General features: G+C 39.7%; 1 protein-coding gene across 1 annotated transcript in view; it reads right to left on the reverse strand.

The window, feature by feature from the left end:
- Window positions 1–15009, reverse strand: part of EDNRA (endothelin receptor type A) — a 63895-nt gene extending 48886 nt beyond the window's left edge. The window contains exons 1-2 of the mRNA XM_050791863.1: window positions 14389–15009; window positions 9579–10069 (exon numbers count right to left, since the gene is read on the reverse strand). Of these exons, the coding sequence (XP_050647820.1) occupies window positions 9579–9998 (420 nt within the window). The 5' untranslated portion in view covers window positions 9999–10069; window positions 14389–15009. The remainder of the gene's footprint in view (window positions 1–9578; window positions 10070–14388) is intronic.
- Between the last annotated feature and the right edge of the window lie 3787 nt (window positions 15010–18796).

Genomic DNA, 18796 nt, shown 5'->3' on the forward strand with positions numbered 1-18796 from the left:
TCCTGTCCACAGACAAATTGCCTCGCCTTTCAAGTGATAACTAGATGAGCCATTCGTTTGGCGAAACGCATTTCTCTGAGCAGATGTGTCGAGGCAATTAGTCCATCAGAAACTCAATCTTTCCTCTCAGTTTATTTATTTTTTATTTTCTGGCTCTCCTTCTGTCAGTCGACCTCACTGACATGACAATGAATATAGGCTACACAAATCCTGTTCACCAGATGTCCCAAGGCCATCTGCAAGACTTACAACATAGATGCTATTTTGGAGTGCAATCTATTATACACATTTTCTTTACAATGTGTTACTTCTGTCTTAAAGAAGGAACTAATGAAGCTGTTGGATTTAGTGGAGAGATAAAAGGGAATGATTTTCTTCTTTGAACTGTCTTTGAAAATCTATTTGTGTTAGGGATGACATTTTGGTAATTATAAGGTTTGTCTTACGAGGTGTGTGGAAGAACAGTATGGCAGGCTGGCTAACAGCACAGCCTCTGGGGTCAGGCTGGATCCAAATCCTGGACCTGCCATTTCTAGCTGTGTGACTTTGAGAAAGTTACTTAACACTCTGGGCCTCGTTTTTTTCATATTCACATTCAAGCAACAGTAGCATGTCATAGATTTGTTGGGAGGCTCATACGACTTAGCTTGGCATAGAGTAAACACTACACTTTAGGTAATATTCTCATGTTATATATTAGTATATACAACATTTTTAAGATTGTATGTTTTCCCTTCATTGATTTAGGAAATACTTTTCAACATAGTAGCCAACTCCTGGGCTCAAGCTGGCCTCCCACCTCTGCCTCCCTAGGTGTTGGGATTACAGGCATGAGCCACCGTGCCTGGCCAGAATGTTCCTGTTAAAATGTAACATGTTCATGTCACTCATCTGGACATAACTTTTCAAAACTTCCTATCTCATTCAGAGAAAAAGCCAAAGACTTTTAAAGGTGTATAGGTTTTCCTTGTTTACCCAGGACAATAGGTTTATTCCTATTGTCCTGACATAATAGTGTCTCCCTTCACTCTCAAAATTGTCTTGTTTGGACAATAGATGATACAGTCACCATACTATCAGGCCCTATGTGCTCTACCTCTCCCCTACTCTTGCTCTACCCTCATATCCTTGTGATCTCATTTGCCATGACTCTCTCTCTCTCACTCAACCACCATGGCCTCCTTGCTCTTCCTTTAACCCTCCAGGCACATTCCTGCCACAGGGCCTTTGCACCTGCTGTTTCCTCTAACCGGAATGCTCTTACCTTAAATAGCGGCATTGTTTGCTCCTTCATCCTTTCTTTTACTCAACTGTCACCTTGTATTGAGGTCACCCACTCAATATCTGTCTTCTTTCCACTCCCTTTCCCCATTGTACTTATCTACTTAGTACTTATCTTACATACTATGTATTTACTTATTTATTTCCCTTTTTGTCTTGCTCTTCTACCAGAATCCACAAGGGCAAGGATGTCTGTCTGTTTTGTTTGCTGCTATTTACCCAATGTCTTTATTGAATAAATGAAGAGCAGTTAGAGAATAAAGACCTTATATTACGAGTAAACAAGTGGTGAATGACTTGCCATCTTTATTGCCTTCTAGTATAAATCTGATCTAAAATAACAGGAGTCTCATGTTTAGGGCAAGTATGAGATGCAAGATTTGACTTGCTTCCTTTCTTGGTACTAGTCTCCAAGGAAGTTGTTTTAAAAGTTAGAATGTCAATGAAACTCCTAGAGGTGTTTAAGTTCTGAAAAGCGACCTCTAAATGTGCACAACCAAAAATAATATTAAGTCTTTCTGAGGGCACATTTGATTTTAGGTTCCAGAACCCAAGAACACTGAGGGCTTCAAACCTTCCAAATTTATTTATTTTATTTTATTTTCCAGGTTGCTCTTCTGCAAAAACACACCAAATTTAAATAGATGCTTCAGAGCAGAGTTTTGTATAATATTTGATGTTCAAATTTAAACATAAGGCTACCAAAAATTAACACTGAATGACACATTCAGTTTTATTATTAAATTTAATTTCAACTATTAACTTTTAATCTTAGGACAGTTTTTCCAACAAAAACTAGACCTAGTTAAAAATAAAATTGTAGCTATAGAAAGCAGTAGTTCTAACTCCCAAGAGAATGTGGTAGATCCAGAAGGCAGTTGTAGAATTTCTGGCAGTATATCAAATTTATTTTGATGGAATTTCTTAGAACAGCCTTTATTTAACCACTCCAGTCTCAAACTCAACTTCAGAGACAGCAAATTTGATTCCCCAGCCCCCTTCATTTTAGTTCGCACACTCTTTATACTAACTGTATATACTTTGTATAATAATCAAGCAACTTATAAGACTACCCTATAGAAATATTTCAGGATAAAATGGCCTGAACTTCTGCTTTTATTGATCAGAACGCTGAAACCAGAGCAACATTTACACACACACACACAAACACACACATGCATATACAATGTATCATGTGAAAATTCTTTTCTAAAACCTAAAACTTTCCTGCATCATTATTTTATGTTAAATTTAGAATACAGCAAACTCTTCCAATGAGCTAAATGAACTCTTTGATGGGGCAATATCATCAGCCATGAATCTACATCTCAACACCTTACTAACAAGAACACGACTGAAACCATCTCTCCCTCCTCAGCCATGGGAACAGTCTTGCAGTGATGGACGGTTTCCATCCCCCATCACTGACACGGGAATAACTGTGCTGTGAGCCAAATGCTGAGGGTTAGCAGAGTAACCTCACATGAGAATAATTACTTAACATGACCATGAGAGAAGGCAATGAGGTTCCCAGACACAGGAAACGAAAAGTCAGAAGGGGAGGTAGAGCTGGACAGGGTTCTGAAGCCTTTCCAGACAGCAACTTCCTTATAACAAACAGCAAATTGGCTAATAAATTTATCACTCTGTCATTTCATATGTACATATATTCTTAAGCTATTAGCATAATGTTTTGCAATGTACATATATCTTAGTAACGCCAGAAAAATCAACCTATTTCCTATTCTCTCAAGAACAAAAAAAACCTTCTGTGATATGAATGTTTATTTTGATATTCCAAATCACTTATAGGTTAATATTTCAATCAAAACTACAGTTACAGCTATACTTAAAGAATGGATATTGCACAGAAATAGTTAACACAATGCCTGAACCATGAGACAAGAACTCTCGACCCCTAGAGACAAAGGGAAGGGGAAAATCATTTTGCTGTTATGTGCTGCTCTGCTTCCCACGAGCTTCTCACAGATTTATGGACCCTGAGACATTTTGCTTTTCAGAAAAAAAGGTAGAAATTCAATAAACTCAATAAGCAGATCTGGTTGTAGATCTGTAATTGCAAGGGAGAAAAACATTCTAATAGAGGCACCTACAGTGCATTTTCTTTTTTCACTCATTTATCAAATATTTTTAAGGCTGGGCACTGGAGATACAGTGATAAATGAGAATGATGGCAGCACGCCTCAAGAAACTTGCAGACAGGCCAAGGAGCCGGTAAATACAATAGATTATGTGTTAAGTGCTAGTACAGGGTTAATAAAGGGGGTCTTGGGAGTGCCACTAACCCAGTTTGGATCACGGATACTTGCCAAAGAGATGATTAAGCTGAGATCCAAGGAATAAAGTGGAATAAGCCAGAGAAGGCCTGAGGAAAAAATATTCCAGGTAGAAGGACCATATTCCAGGAAGAAGGACTCAGATAGATAGACCAGGTTAGCTGGAGTAGAGAGAGGTAGCGGAAAAGTGTGGAAAGAGAGGAGCTTGCAGAGGAGGCGGCATCAGAGCTACCCTATGGGAAAACATCTAGCTGGAATACAGTGCACCAGTGAGGAACAGGGATCTTCGTCAAGGAACACATTTTCTCTCTTAAAATTTAGAGAGTACAGTTTCTATAGCTAATTTTATTATAGCATGATTCTTAGAGTACATGAGAAAGTGTGTTTTTATTTGCTTGATGATGCAGTAAAAGGGAAATATGCTTATCATGTACAGAATTTGGTGGGTAATTTGACTAAGTTGGGGAATAGTATGTACATACCCCAGATAATGTCTTCTGCCTTGTCTATAAATGAAGAATCCCTTTGATAAATCATCATCATCGTCACCACCACCACCACCATCATCATCATTTTAATTTGAATATCTCAGATTAATCTGATTTGAAGTTAAGAGTGAAGGCCCTTATCAAATCAAATCATAACAACAAGCATTACTGAACATCTGCTATGCTTGAGGCATCTAATCTATAAGTTGTGACAATTTATTTTTAAGGCACAAATTGCTGTGGTGATTTGATATGTCAAGAAGTGACTTTTGTAAAGCTGCCCCAGAAGGATGGATTCCAGTTGCACAAGATGTCAAAGGCTGTGTGAACACGGAGAAAACTGGCTCTATGTGAATGTCTCTCATTTCCACATTGTTCAGATCCTCTGCCAGAGCAACATATTGAGAGTCTTGACTTTTCATTGCAAAATATTCGTGGTAATTTCATGCAGAAATAAGATGTGTTTATTATTCATTGTTGTCCTCAATAAGGGGTGGTTGCTTAGGGTAGACAAAATTAGTAATCAACAGTTACTGGATTCTATCACTGTTGTTCTCACAGATCTGCTTTGTGCCACATGCTAAGTGGAGACGTGATTTACGTGGCATATTATCCATGGTATCAATTCCCTGCTATGCATGTCAAAAGCGTCTATGGCAAGCCATTGGACTGTACCTCTTGCTTCTTTCCATGGCCACCATTCTAATCCTCTTTACTCCATCTCTCTCATACATACACGTCCCTGCATTCTTGTTTCTGCTTAAGAGATGAGATACAGTGGTATATGGAAATGTCTGTGTATACATATGGCGAAGCTGTTATCCTGAAGCTACACGGTGCCAAACCTTGGCTCATGCACAAATATCACTTTTAGGGCTTCCACTCTGTTCAAAATTATAACCCATCTCCCTATGGACAACACTCTATGGCATATATTTCATGAATCATTAAATAATTATTAAATTCTATGCTTTTCATCTATTTTGTCATCTAGTAATCAGGGGTTATTTTTGGTCTCCCAACATGGAGACAATGTTTTAACTATTTTGCCATTCTAACAAATGTAAATATCCTATATACAGATTAATTTACTTAGCTAAGTTTTTGTTCTTCTTGAAAATTTCAGATATCAGATAATGTAATTTATTGACAAATTGAATCCACCAGCAGTATGGGTTATAAGCTTGGGTATATGAAGAAATCTGCTAACTCCTTTCCCTTCCTCCTTCCTGCTTTTGTCAATCTTCTAGTGCAATTAGTAATATTATCCTTTTTTTGAATAACTAAAAATCAGTTATCCTTTGATAATCTTAGAAACAGTTTTTCTTTAACATTAGCATTTGCAAGGCCATTGTGTTTCAAAACCAAGAAGGCAACTGGCATTCATTGGCTTGCCTTGGTTCCTTCTGCCTTGCATTTTACTTTCTTAGATTGCTGACTTTCTTTTATCATCAGGTTGTGTGTGTGTGTGTGTGTGTGTGTGTGTGAGTGTATGTAAGCAAGGGCTATAGGAACTTCTTTTCATCTTTTGGGTTATTTCTGTTTGATGCAATGTATATAATTCTAGGCCTAACTCATTTTTCAAACTAGGATCTGTAAATGCTTCAGTAGCAGCAATTCAGTGACTACATTCAGTCTCTCTGAGAATGTTATTTAGGGCAAAGGATGTTCCTTGGGGGTAGTGATAGCATTTCGACAGACCTGAGCCATGTGTGTTGGGAATTACTTGGAAGGAGGTGAAGTATGGCCTAAGTGTGGAGGGCCTTGATTACTAAGCATGGGGGACAAGGGGGACAGGTGGGAGCTCCTGGGTGCTTTTGTAGAAGCAGTGGCACTTGACAGATGAAAGCAAAGTCCTGGATATATTATGGGGAAGAAGCTCTGAAGATATGGAGATCAATTAAGAAATTTCTGAAAATTTAGGTGTGGAATGAGCCCACCCCACCTTCCATGCCACAGGCCATCCAGAGCCACCAAGCAACAGCTACACGGGTTAATGACATCTGAAATAGCCCAGCTGTTTGATACCTGCTGCATTACTTTTCAGTTGTGTTTTATATCACATTGATCTATGAAACCGTTTCAGTACAATCTTTTTCAAAGTGAGAGAAAGGGAATAAAACGTTAATAGGAAGAATAATTTATCGTGCCTTCTTTTTCTTGTAACATTATTACAGTCTTATCAGCAATTCTAGCTTGCTTCAGATATTAATACAATCTTTAAATAGTCTACTTCCACTTATGCTGACTCTGATATGACTCAAAGCAATGTTGTCTGTCTGGAGACACCTTAGAACTGAGCATAAAAGCAACTGAGAGTGGATGATGAGAAATTTCATAGTGGGTACAATGTATGTTATTCTGGTGATGGATACCCTAAAAGCTTTGACTTCACCACTATGCAATAGATGCATATAACAAAACTACACTTGCACCCCATAAATTTATACAAATTAAAAAAGAAAAACAATTAATGTAATTGTTAAACACAAAAATAGGTGTGGTTCAAAACTCATCTTTCTTTGAAGAGCATATTAGATACTTTCAACTATTTATTCTTCTTTCAACCTAATCCTTCTAATAGTGAGGGAAATAAAGAAGGCTCATGCATCCCTTTAACTGAATATTCTCCAATTGCATGCATTATTTTCACAGCTACATAAATGTAATAGTAAAGTGAGATGGACAGCTGCTACCTTGCCCTGCAATACAGAGGTAGTGAACTTGATATGGTTAGAGGAATCTATAGGTTTAATATGTGACAGACTCCAAAGCACCAGAATTTTACTGTGGGAGGCAGCTATGGGGGAAAGGGATGGGGGCCTGTGACTCACATTGCTTGGAAGGATCTCTTGAGTATCCTGGTTAGAAGTCATAAGAATAGCAACACGTATGATCTCATGACCTAGAGAGGAGGATGACAGAAAAATGTGGAGATCGCTCCTAAATACTGTGAGGCTCTTTAGCACACTCCAGTGCTTTTTTCTCTTTCCCTCTGGAAAAAGATTGAAATAACTAAAGAGTATATTTCTTTTTAGCCTAAAGGTTTACTTTCTAAAATTAATGATGGTTAAATGTACTCCTATGATGTGAAAGTACCAGTCAAACTGTCCGCATTATTTAGAACTACAGTAAGGTATACAAAGTATTGGATTCCAAGGAGGGGAGAACAATATGGTCAAATAAAAATGTGTTAATTTTTATTCATTGCTAAGTGAATGTAAAGCAAAGTTCTATTTGCATTTTTACCAAATCCAGAGACATTCCAGATGATCTGACTTAAAACGTTGCCATGGAATAGAAATGATGTTTAGTCTGGTGATTGGCAGTATCACCTCAAAGAGATAAGCAGGTATCCTTCCCAGCAGTTGTGGATATTGATTGGCTAAGAAGCTGCTTTGCACATGGTCAAATCTACATAGTGTGCTTCAGGGTGAACAGCAGCAGGGAGTTATTAATGCAGAGATAGTTAATTATTTTCTTGAGCCATGATGGGTTGGTTCACTAGTTCATAAGTATGAATAATCAATGTTTGATACTCCACACTCTGATGGCTGAAGAGTCAAAATTTGAATTTTCCAATTTATCATTAAGGAGAAATGTCAGGAAAAAGTCAAGTGGTTGCATGCACATAGTATTTCATAAAGAGAAAACTTTTTAAAAGAAAAACTTACAGTTATGTAGCGTATGCTAAACATTTAAAATCAATTACGCGTTTTCAATTTTGCATCATAGTTTAGTTCTCAATTCCTATTTTAAGCTCTAATAGAAAACACATGTATTTACACTATCCTGTGGAAAGAGATGATAATTTTTTGATTATTTGTTCTCTAATCTCTTCAATTTTGGAAACAGTGTATTGGTGTAATTTTGGGAAGTTTTTATTTGTAATGTCAAAATTGTAACCATTGTTTTCATCTGTATTGTCAGACCACTGATATTTCTGCTAGGGTAATATAATGTAATCACAGCTTAAGTGTACTTATTGGAAACTGAGAGATTACTGTTTTACTTAAAATGTGTTATATCTTCAATTGACAAAACTTGCCATTTAAAGTAATATTTCAGAATATTACCTCTTAGAATAGTTGCTTTTATGTGTAATACATAGAAGGAAAAAACAAGGGTGAGGAAAATACTCTTCCTGGGTTTAGAATAAACACATTTCACAAAATCTGGCATAGATCAAGCCATTTCATTTGAATTTTAGTACATTTGAATTCTTGCAGCAATTTTTCCCTCACAACAACTAGACCAAATATGGAATATCTAATTCCTTCGGCTTTAGTTTGTTTTGGGACTAAGTAGTCTCCGATATAGTTTGGATGTTTGTCCCCTCCAAATCCCATGTTGAAATGTAATCCCCAATGTTGGAGGTAGGAACTGGTGGGAGGTGTCTGGCTCATGGGGGCAGATCTCCCATGAATGGCTTGGTGCTGTCCTTGAGTTAGTGAGTGATTCTTGAGACATATGGTTGTTTGCAAGAGTGGTGCCTTGCCCCCTTCTCTCTTACTCCTGCTCTCGCCCTGTTACGTGCCTGCACCCCTTCCCCTTCTGCCATAATTGGAAGCTTCCTGAGGCCCTCACCAGAAGCAAATGCTGGAGCCATGCATGTATAGCCTGCAGAGCCGTCAGCCAATCAAATCTCTTTTCTTTATAAACTACCCAGCCGTTTTTTTTTTTTTTTTTTTTTTTTTTTTTAATAGCAATGTAAAATGGCCTAATACAGTCTGTAAGCAAGGTGATCACAGACAGGTTAGTTATCTTCCTCTCACACTGAGGCACTGGCTTTGTTGTGTTTCTCTTTGGTTCCTTACTGCCTGGCTCAGGGGTGGGCACACAGTGGGTGCTAGATAAATTAAGACTGAAGAAATGAAGGAGACCACAGTAAAGCAGGCCAGTTTTACGTGGTATTAGTAATGCTGCTCAGCAAGGTCAACACTGGCCTGCTATCATGTGGACCCCATTATCTCTTAAGTCACCCAAATCACTGAGAAAAACCAGGATGCCCTTTGGCTTTAATCATTAATCTAGACAGTCAAAATAAAATAAATACCATTCATTTCAAGTTGGACTGTAGATATCTGGCTTCTGAACAGCATCATATTCAACAGGTAACTAAACTCAAGGATATGTTTGTTTCAAGTATTTTCTGGGCTCAGTAGCTCTCACTCTGGAAATTGCATTTCATAAAAATCCAGGGATCTTGCCAAGACTGCCTGTCTAACCAGCAAGCTCAGGGCTGGCATGAGAATCCAAGTCATGAAACACCATGATTTTGAACTATCATCTCTGAAATACTATTTTGTTACAATCAAGGTAGAAACTAAGTGTAACATAAGACAGATAATAAAATTTTTAAATCTTAAAATTAGTAGTTAGAAGATAGCAGAAATAGCTCTCAGTAAAAACACAGATAAAATTCCAAAGGTCAGAAAAGTCTGCAGCAACTCTCCATGTGGAATCAGAGCACGGGTTTAAATCTGCAAATACATTTGTGGTTACTTCCTACCTTAAATACATTGATAGGGAGATCAATGACCACATAGATAAGGTCTCCAAGGGCAAGGCTGGCTATCAGCGCGTTGGGGCCATTCCTCATACATTTGTTCTGGTAAATGATCCTGAGCAGAGTTGCATTCCCCACCATTCCCACGATGAAAATAGTACAAGATATCACAGTGTTAATGTATTTAAAAGCTGAAGTAATTTTAGTCTGCTGTGGGCAATAGTTGTGCATTGAGCCATTGCTGGGTAGGACCAAGTTAGTGGGTTGATGAGTGGTAACCAGGAGGCTGAGCTCTGTGCCATGAAAAGTGGTGAAATCATCCACATGATTGCTTAGATTTGTGCTGTATCCCTCAGCATTATCACTGATTACACATCCAACCAGTGCCAGCCAAAAGGATGCCCTGAGGCAAAGGGTTTCCATCTTGAGGCAAATTTGAGGAAATATCTCTTATTGCACTTGTGCTGCTTTTACACCTTCACTATTTTTTTCACCTGAAACAAAAGGAAAAATAATTTTTGTTACAAAACCCAGTTGCCAAAAAGATCAGAGTCAATGATCATTTATTGATTAAATTAAAATGCAGGATATATTTGGTGATTAGATAAGATATATATCAGGTTACCCTATGGCAGAGTAAAACCAGAAAAAAACCAAACCTCTATTAGGGCAAGATCTAGCTCCTCTATGTCAGTCTCCATCTCCATCTCCATCATCTCCGTCATCTCTGTCATCTCCATCTCTGTCTCCATTTCCATCTCTATCGCTATCTCTGTCTCTATCTCCATCTCTAGCTCTATCTCCATCTCCCTATCTCTCTTGCTTTGTCTCTCTCACTCATCTCTATACATAGCTATACTTATATCTACATCATAATATGGATGAGGCTACGGCAGTTTTTCCTTCAAGTAGTAGTTACTCATTTCTCTACATTCAGGTTGATAAGAACCTGAATTACAAAAATCTTCAACAGTTGAGATACAAACACATTTTTTAATGAAAGAGAAAAGGCATTATATGCTGAGTAAAGGGTACAGAGTATTGAGGCATAAAATAAAATTATCAAATGTAAAAATTCAGTGTTCTAAAATGTGTGCTGTCTTGCATATGGTAAATAATGAACATAGGAATGAAGTGCAGCACAGGTAGCCATCTAAAGTGTTATGAAATGTTAATCAGAACTCCGGTTAACACCATTAACACATTTTAGTTTCAATTAAAAATGAAATAATTGATAAAAACAAAACATTTGTTTTGAAAACCTTGATGATTAATATATAAAATCTAAGTTTTCTACATACTTTTTTTGCTTTTTCATTTCTTAGAAATTATCATCATAATACGGTATTTGTTGATGAATGAAATGAGAGTAATGAACTTTCCCAGGTTAGTCATAGTATTGGTTTTCCAAGGGACATCTGTCCCCATACTATCTTTTTACCATCCTATATAGTTACATTTGTTTTATGCCAGTCACTGTACCCAGTACTATATGTGCATGATGCCCTATAATCCATACAGTGGTCCTATGGGGGTAGATCCATGGTTCAATTTTGAAGATAGGGAAACAGAGACCCAGGAAGGTGAAGCAGCTTGTCAAGGCCATGGGTGATGGGTGGCAATGCTGCGATTCTAAGGCAGGTCAGTCCAACTCTGAGCTGGAGCTGTTAACCACTAAACTATCCTCTGTCTCATTCTCATGCTTTATTTGTACGTAAAATATTTTAAAGAAGTCTCCAGAGTTTAGATGAAGCAATAGACTCAGGAGGGTGGTTAGACATTTTCAAAGACCATCTGGTGTGGTTTGTTTGTTTGTTTATTTATTTATTTATTTTTAAGTCACTTGCAGAAGCAAGTGGTCCTTCCTGTCCAGGAAGTCTAGGAGACTTTAATGAGGAATAATCAAAGATAATTAAAAATAGCTTATCCTATTTCAATATTTTATATATTTCCTTTTCTGTAGGCTTTTATGAATCTTCAAATGAAGACATAATCTGATTTATGCAATGGTGTTTGTATGTGTCTGTAAAGTATATATTTTCAGGTCATATAATTTAATCTTAATTAAAGATTAAGGTTATAATTTAATCTTAATTTAATCTTAATTTAATTAAATAAGGTCATAATTTAATCCCAGGTCATAATTTAATCTTAAAAAAATTGAGTCCTGGCTGGGTATGGTGGCTCATGTCTAAAATCCCAGCACTTTGGGAGTCCAAAGCAGGAGGATCGCTTGAGCCCAGGAGTTTGAAACTAGCCTGGGCAACTTAGTGAGACCCTTTCTTTAAAAAACATAAAAAAGATTAGACAGGCGTGGTGGCGTGTGCCCGTAGTCTCAGCTACTTGGGAGGCTGAGGTGGGAGAATCACTTGAGCCCAGGAAGTTAAAGCTGCAGTGAGCTATGACCGAGTCACTGCACTCCATCCTGAGCAGCAGAGTAAGATCCTGTCTCCAAAAAAAAAAAAAAAAAAAAAAAAAAAAAAATTAAATAAATAAAATGTAAAAAAAATTGAATCCTTTTTCTGAATCTATTCAAGGTTGGTATTAACCACTTTTAGGAATTTTGACAATTATCTTGGGAAATCAGCAAAGCTTAGGTTTGGCCAATACGTGGATAAAATAAGGTTTATTCAAGTTGTATAGGGTATATATAAAGTGCAAGTATTGGATACTTTTGCCTTCCCCAGAGATTTCCCCCCCCGAACTCTGAAATAATAATAGTATTTACATATAGTAACTTATTATACATGTATCTGTTATCTGCTTTGAGCTTTACGACTCTAGGTAGGCAGGAGCAATATCTCCATTTTACTTATAAGGAAACCGGAGTCTTGAAGAAGTATTTAGGTCAAGGTTTCAAAGCCAAGAAATGGCAGGACACGTAATTTTGCTTATAGGACTTGACTCACTCTGATTAAATGGGAAAAATATCAATTTTTCAAGGTTAGAAGCAGGCCATGTAATTTTCAGCTCTGATTAGACTTAATTATAAACAGTTTGCAGTTTTTTCCTGCTTCTTATAATCTGGAGTGAGTATCTGGCCAAAAATTGACAGACCTATGAAATGACACCATTTCTATTCCAAAGGGAAGACCAGGACTCCAAGAGAAAAGCTTCTTGTCATCCTCCTCTTTGGATCACAGAGACAGGGGGAGAAGAAATACTTTCATATCTTGTGCTGTTTAGTGACTAATGTCTTCCAGCTTCCCAAGTGAAACAGAACCTTCAATAACAGCTTTCTTAAAAATGAGAGAGAGAAGGCCTTTTCCAGAAATGGAATGGCTTTCTGCCAGTTCCAGTCGGCTGGGAACTGACCTGTGAAGACCTGGCTACAGTGGGTACTGCTCTACTCATCAGAGGTCCCGTGGTGCTTTGAACCTTAGCATGCTGGTCTGCTTGGTTAGATTATGGCAGGAAGTAAGGCCAACGCTGTGGGTTCTTAAGGCACGAGCCAGCTATCATTAAAACCCCCTTCCTTCCTCCTCCAACAATGACACCACCACAGAAATCATTTCTGATGACTTCTCTGTCAGCTCTCCACACATGGTAAGCTGCAAAACGAAGGGATACTTGGCAAAGGCATGTGGATGTCATATTATCATTGGGTGAAAGTACAAAATCAAATGAAAGAAGCCCATCAACTGCAGGTTCTTCCAAGGTGGGCTCGTAGTTCATTTCCAGGAATACGAGTCAGGCTGTGCTTTGAATCATCAGTCATAATCAGTCACAGCGCTAGTGAAGCATCTCAGGTTCAGACCTGAAGGGCATGGTCTACAGATTCAGCATTCTTCCTGTTTGGGGTCTGAGAGTTTGGGGAGTGCAAAAACTATTATTAAGGAAGAGGACTGAATCCTTACGCTTACATTTTAACCATTTAACATATGAGACTTTCAGGATCAAAGTTCACCTGTAATTGGTAATTTGGAAATTCAGACCCTATCAAAATGGCATGAGTTTAGAGCATTCAATTTACAGAAATGACTGCCAAGGTGTTTCTCAATCAGCGAACACATAGACAACTACAGGTGGGGGAAAAAACAAGGAAACTAGGCACTTTTTACAAGTTTTCTGTGGGTTTGCTCTCCGGTTAAGAAATGAGCAACTCTCCTTAGAGACAACGCCTGACTTTAACGTGCCTCCCACCCCCAACTCTATCAGGGGAAAGCCATTAGGATGATGTAAACAGAGGGTGATTATCTAGAAGCAGCTCTTGTTTTCTGCACGTGCGAAGCAACAAGTGTCCTTTAAAGGCGAGCACAGAACAAAACACCCAGACCTTCACAGGCAGATTTCCAAAACTAGCTACACTGGGGGTTTTCCCAAACACCTCAGTCCCTCACACCGAGTGCCCTTGGCTACCCTTGGCATACCCAGACCCAGATGTGGGGGAGGAAAAGCAAGCGAGTAAGAAAAGGCTGTGGAACCAACTTCACAAGTAGGCGCTGGAGCAAGCCACAGAGCTCGGTGTTCCTCAAAGTTCTTGCATGCCTGGGGAAAAGGGTTCACCCAGGGAAAACCATTGGGCTTCCTCTTCCTAAAACTCCGAATCCTAAATCCTACACGTGGGGAGGTGAAGTTCCCCGAACCCTACACGTTCCCGGACCGCACCCCTCACAGAAGGCGCCCGCCTCCCCACGCGCCCTGGGGCAGGTGGGTGCCAGCCCCTGCTGCGACGGGTCGCCCAAGCTGCAGGGAGTTCGGGCCAGAACGTTCCCAGTTCTCGTCTTCCCCTGACCCAGGGGCCCACGCAGTGTATCCGCCATCCCCGCACCCGCCCCAGTCCTAGTCCCGATAAGAAGGACTTGCAACCAACCGTGGAGCTCGGCGGGCGCAGACAGCTGCCGGGTCCGCGAGGCGCCTGGGCCAGAGCAAGCCGGAGCCGGCAAGGGTGGGTGGCGCGGAGGGTGGCCGGTGTCCCGGGCTCCGGCGCGGCGGCGGCTCCGGCTGCACAGCTACCCCGGCTTCAGAAAACTTCCTGGGCACTGCTTCTCCGGGGGAGGTCTCGCTGGGACCCCAATTCCCCGCGACGACCGGGTGGGATGGATGAAGCCTCTCCACCTCCTCTCCACAATCGTCAGACCAGCGGGATGACTGTACGCGCGCGCGAGGGCTCGCACGGAAAAGAAAACTCCGGAGGAACACGCCTCCAGTCTGTCCTCCCCGTCTCCTCCCAAAGTTCCAGAACTTCCACTCCACTCTGGGACCGCAAGAGCGTCCTAACCTTCCAGCTATCCTGGGACACAGCCACCACTAAAAAGCACAAAGCTGCCGCCCCCTTCCAGGCCCCGAAGGGCAGGAGTCTTTTTTAACTATTTCCTTCCTGAAAGAAGAGGTGGGGGATGTGGAGGAGAGAGGGTAGAGTTTGACAGACAGGACTCAGAATTCCGAAAGGCCTTGCAGAGGAACCTATCCACTTAGTGCAGGCTGATTTGATTTGTGATGGAACAACTGGACCCAGAGCCAGGGCCCGCGGGTGGTTTCTTCTCCGTCTTCCCTGCCCTCTTTGCTTGGCTTGTATGCTCCCTTTTAGGCTTGGAGGCCGTTGAGGAGCCGAAGTGGACAGCAGTTTACTGGATCAGGTGGTTTGCTTCTATCTTGTCCCTTGTAGCCGGCATCCCACGGCTACAGACCTCCAACCCAGGGCGAAGAAGGAGCCTCAGGAGAGACGAACGAAGGTTCCAGTGTGTGGCTCCGTGAAACCTCAAGAAATTCAAACAATGAGGAAGCAGACCTTACAGAAAGTGGGTCTCAATATCTTTATCATGGCAGAGACTTTATCCTAAATTGGGGGTGGGAGAGGAGATGAGGGACAAAGGCCACTGCCTGTGACATGTGAGTAAATACTGGGGGCTCCTCAGGGAAGGTCTGCCTTGGAGTCCTTCAGTGCACTGCTAGAGTCAGCACATTGTAGAAATGTGAGGTTGGAGCACTGGTCACGTTGTATCCCATGCTGTTCCGGTTATCTGTTGCAGCTAAACAAATCACTATAAAATGTAGTGGCTTAAAACAACAACACTCATTTACTCTGTTTATCAGTCTGCAGTTTGGGCAGAGCCTGTCTGGGACGGCTCGTTTTTGCTCCATGTAACAGGGGCTAGAGGATCTACTTCCAAGATAGTTCACTTGCTTGGTGTTGAGTGTTAGTTTTTCTCCACGTGCGTCTCTCCACAGAGACTTGTGGAGACTTGTGGTTTGGGCTTCCTCACAGCATGGTGGCGGGGATCCAAGAGTGAATGTCCCCAGAGACAGAAAGTGGAAGCTGCCAGTTTCTTAAGGGCTGGGCCCAGAAATTGGCACTGTGTCATTTCTGCTCCATTCTATTAGTTGAGCAGTCGCAGATCCCAGATTGAAGGTGAGGATCTATAGAGCCCAACCCTCAATGTGAGGAGTGTCAAATAATTTAGGGACCATTTTGTAAAACCATCAAAGAGATCTACAGAACACTACCACTGAAAAAGGCTTTAATAGTCATCTAGTAGGGTTAGACTAGGTATTACCCTGTGCATTAATCTTACAGCTTCTTTATGAGGGAGAATTGGCCAATCAGAATAACTAATAGCTTTCATAAGTGCCATCGTTTACATTAAAAAAAGGTGACCCTTTGGGCATGTGGCTTGACAAACTCACAGTATTTTCGGGAAAGGAAAAGTTACTGCTTTGTCCCAGAAGAGGCAGTTCACATCTTGGCCTGTGAAACATGTGCTGGATTTCAGCCCTTATTCACTCTGTGGCCAGACACACTTGGACAGTGCATCACCTGCATATCTGAATGTGTCAATCTGTCCAGTGTTTGCTAGAACACACCCATCAGGCCCTACCTCTTGGGACAGCTGATCTTACTGTGGTGTAGGACTAGTTATTAAAAATTCTTCCTTCACACCTATTAGGATAGCCATTATAGTAAAACAAAAGCAAAAACAGCAAAGAACAAGTGTTGGCAAGAATGTTGAGAAATTGGAACCCTTGTGCATTGCCAGTGTGAATGTAAAATACAGTGTAGCAGCTGTGGGAAAACAGCATGGTGACTCTCCAAAAATTAAACTTAAAATTACCCTATGATCCAGCAATTCCACTTTTTGGTATTTACCTAAAGAATTGAAAACAGAGACTCAAACAGATATTTGTACACCCACGTTCACAGCGGCATTATTCACAAAAGTCAAAAGGTAAAAACTAACCAAAAGATGGAAACAATCCAAATATCCATCAGTGGAAGAATGGATAAACAAAATGTGGTATATACATGTATGTATATGTATATAAATGCATGTACATAACACAGAACATTATTCAGCTTTAAAAAAGAACGATACATGCTACCACATGGATGAATGTTGAAGATACTATGTTAAGTGAAATAAGCCAGACACAAAAGGAAAGATAGATGTTTTATGATCCCACTTAGATGAGGTACCTAGAATAGTTAAATTCATAGATACAGAAGGTAGAATAGTGATTACCAGGGGCCTGGAAGTGCTGAGGGGAGAATGGGAACTTCCTGTTTCACATGGTTCAGATATTTAGTTTGGGATGATGAAAGAGTTCCAGTGATGGATGGTGACGATGGTTGCACAACAATGTGAATGTACTTAACACCAATGAACTGTACACTTTGAAATGGTTAAAATGGTAAATTTATGTTATGTATCTTTTACCAAAATAAATTCTTCCTGACATCAAAACGAAATCTGCCTCTATACATTACCTGTTGATCTGCCCTCTAAATTCATAAAATGAGTTTACCGTCTCTTTTAAGATCTTTAAATATAAATAAGTGTACTTATGTGAATCATCAGCACAGACCTGCCTTTGTAAGAGAATAGGATTGCCTCATTCTAGATGAGAACAACATGAATGTTCTTTAGCTGTTGGAGATTTATATCCTCATTTTCTCAGCTTTATTTGGGGAAAATGACTTCAGGGGACTCGAACCAGTTTTTAGTCAAGTTAACTTTACCTCCAGTTACCCTTCACCCCGTAGATAATACTGTGTATACTTGCCCCAATCTATATTCCATGCTTTGTACTTTCAAAGAACATATAACTAATATATTTGACTAAGCTTTTCAACTTGACTTCCAAAGGTTATTTCTTTCCCTTGGAAAGTGAGTTGGATGCAGATTTGCAGGTTTTCTGGGTTTTGGGGAAACTATCCTATTCACACTTGACTTCTGGTTCGAGCAGCTCACTAAGTGGATGATTACTGTAATGAAGTTATCTTGGCATCATGTTAGTATTGTATTGATTTCATGAACAAAAATTGCTGAAGATTAAGAAGTACTCAATATAGCACTTAAAAAACCATTTTTTTCATGTGTCCTTGGGGCAAATGTTCTTCTGAATTTAAGTTTCTTGATTTAAATTTACAAATCCATTTTATAGTTGCTAACTCCCAAGATTCTCAAACTTGAAATGCAGTAGTGGTTTTGAGTCTTACGGTGTTTGCTAGAGATGTTGTGTTCATCATGGTTAAGCTCTCTGGAAGAAATGAAACATGAAGGTTTCACAGAAGAACGACAAAGACTGGTTGTGAGAGTAAAGGCAGAGAAATTGGGGAAATGTATGTCAGAGATCTGAAACTGTCACTACAGCGCTCTCATTGGTTAGTGCTGTGGCCAAGACTATTGGCAGCAAACAACACCTGCCTGGAGATGAAAAGACAAGCCCTATTAGTTGAAGATCCATTTTTAATTAAAACTGACTACAGGCAATTTGTTTTTGAAATAAGCACAGTCATGTGCCACATTACATTTTGGTCAATGGTAGAACACACGTGGTTCCATAGGATTATAATACCTAATTTACAAGAGATTTGAGAAATATGCTTTTAAAAAAAGAAGAAAACAAGATTATAATACTGCATTTTTTTTTTTTACCATACCTTTTCTATGTTTAGATATGTTTGGATACACAAGTACCATTGTGTTACAACTGCCTACAGTATTTAGTACAGTAACTTGCTGTACAGGTTTATAGCCTATGAGTAATAGGCTGTACCATATAGCTTAGATGTGTAGCAGGCTCTATCATCTAGGTTTGTATAAGTACACTCTATTATATTCACACAACAATGAAACCACATTTCTCAAAACATATCCCCATCATTAAGACACATGACTGTACTCTAAAATTAGTCTGTAGATGAGCTGCTGGAGATTCTAAAGTGTTTACGAATTGCAACAATATTGCACATGGTGGTTTAGACTAGGTTATTCCATTAA

This window comes from Macaca thibetana, chromosome 5 (assembly GCF_024542745.1).
Source record: "Macaca thibetana thibetana isolate TM-01 chromosome 5, ASM2454274v1, whole genome shotgun sequence".
NCBI lineage: Eukaryota > Metazoa > Chordata > Mammalia > Primates > Cercopithecidae > Macaca > Macaca thibetana.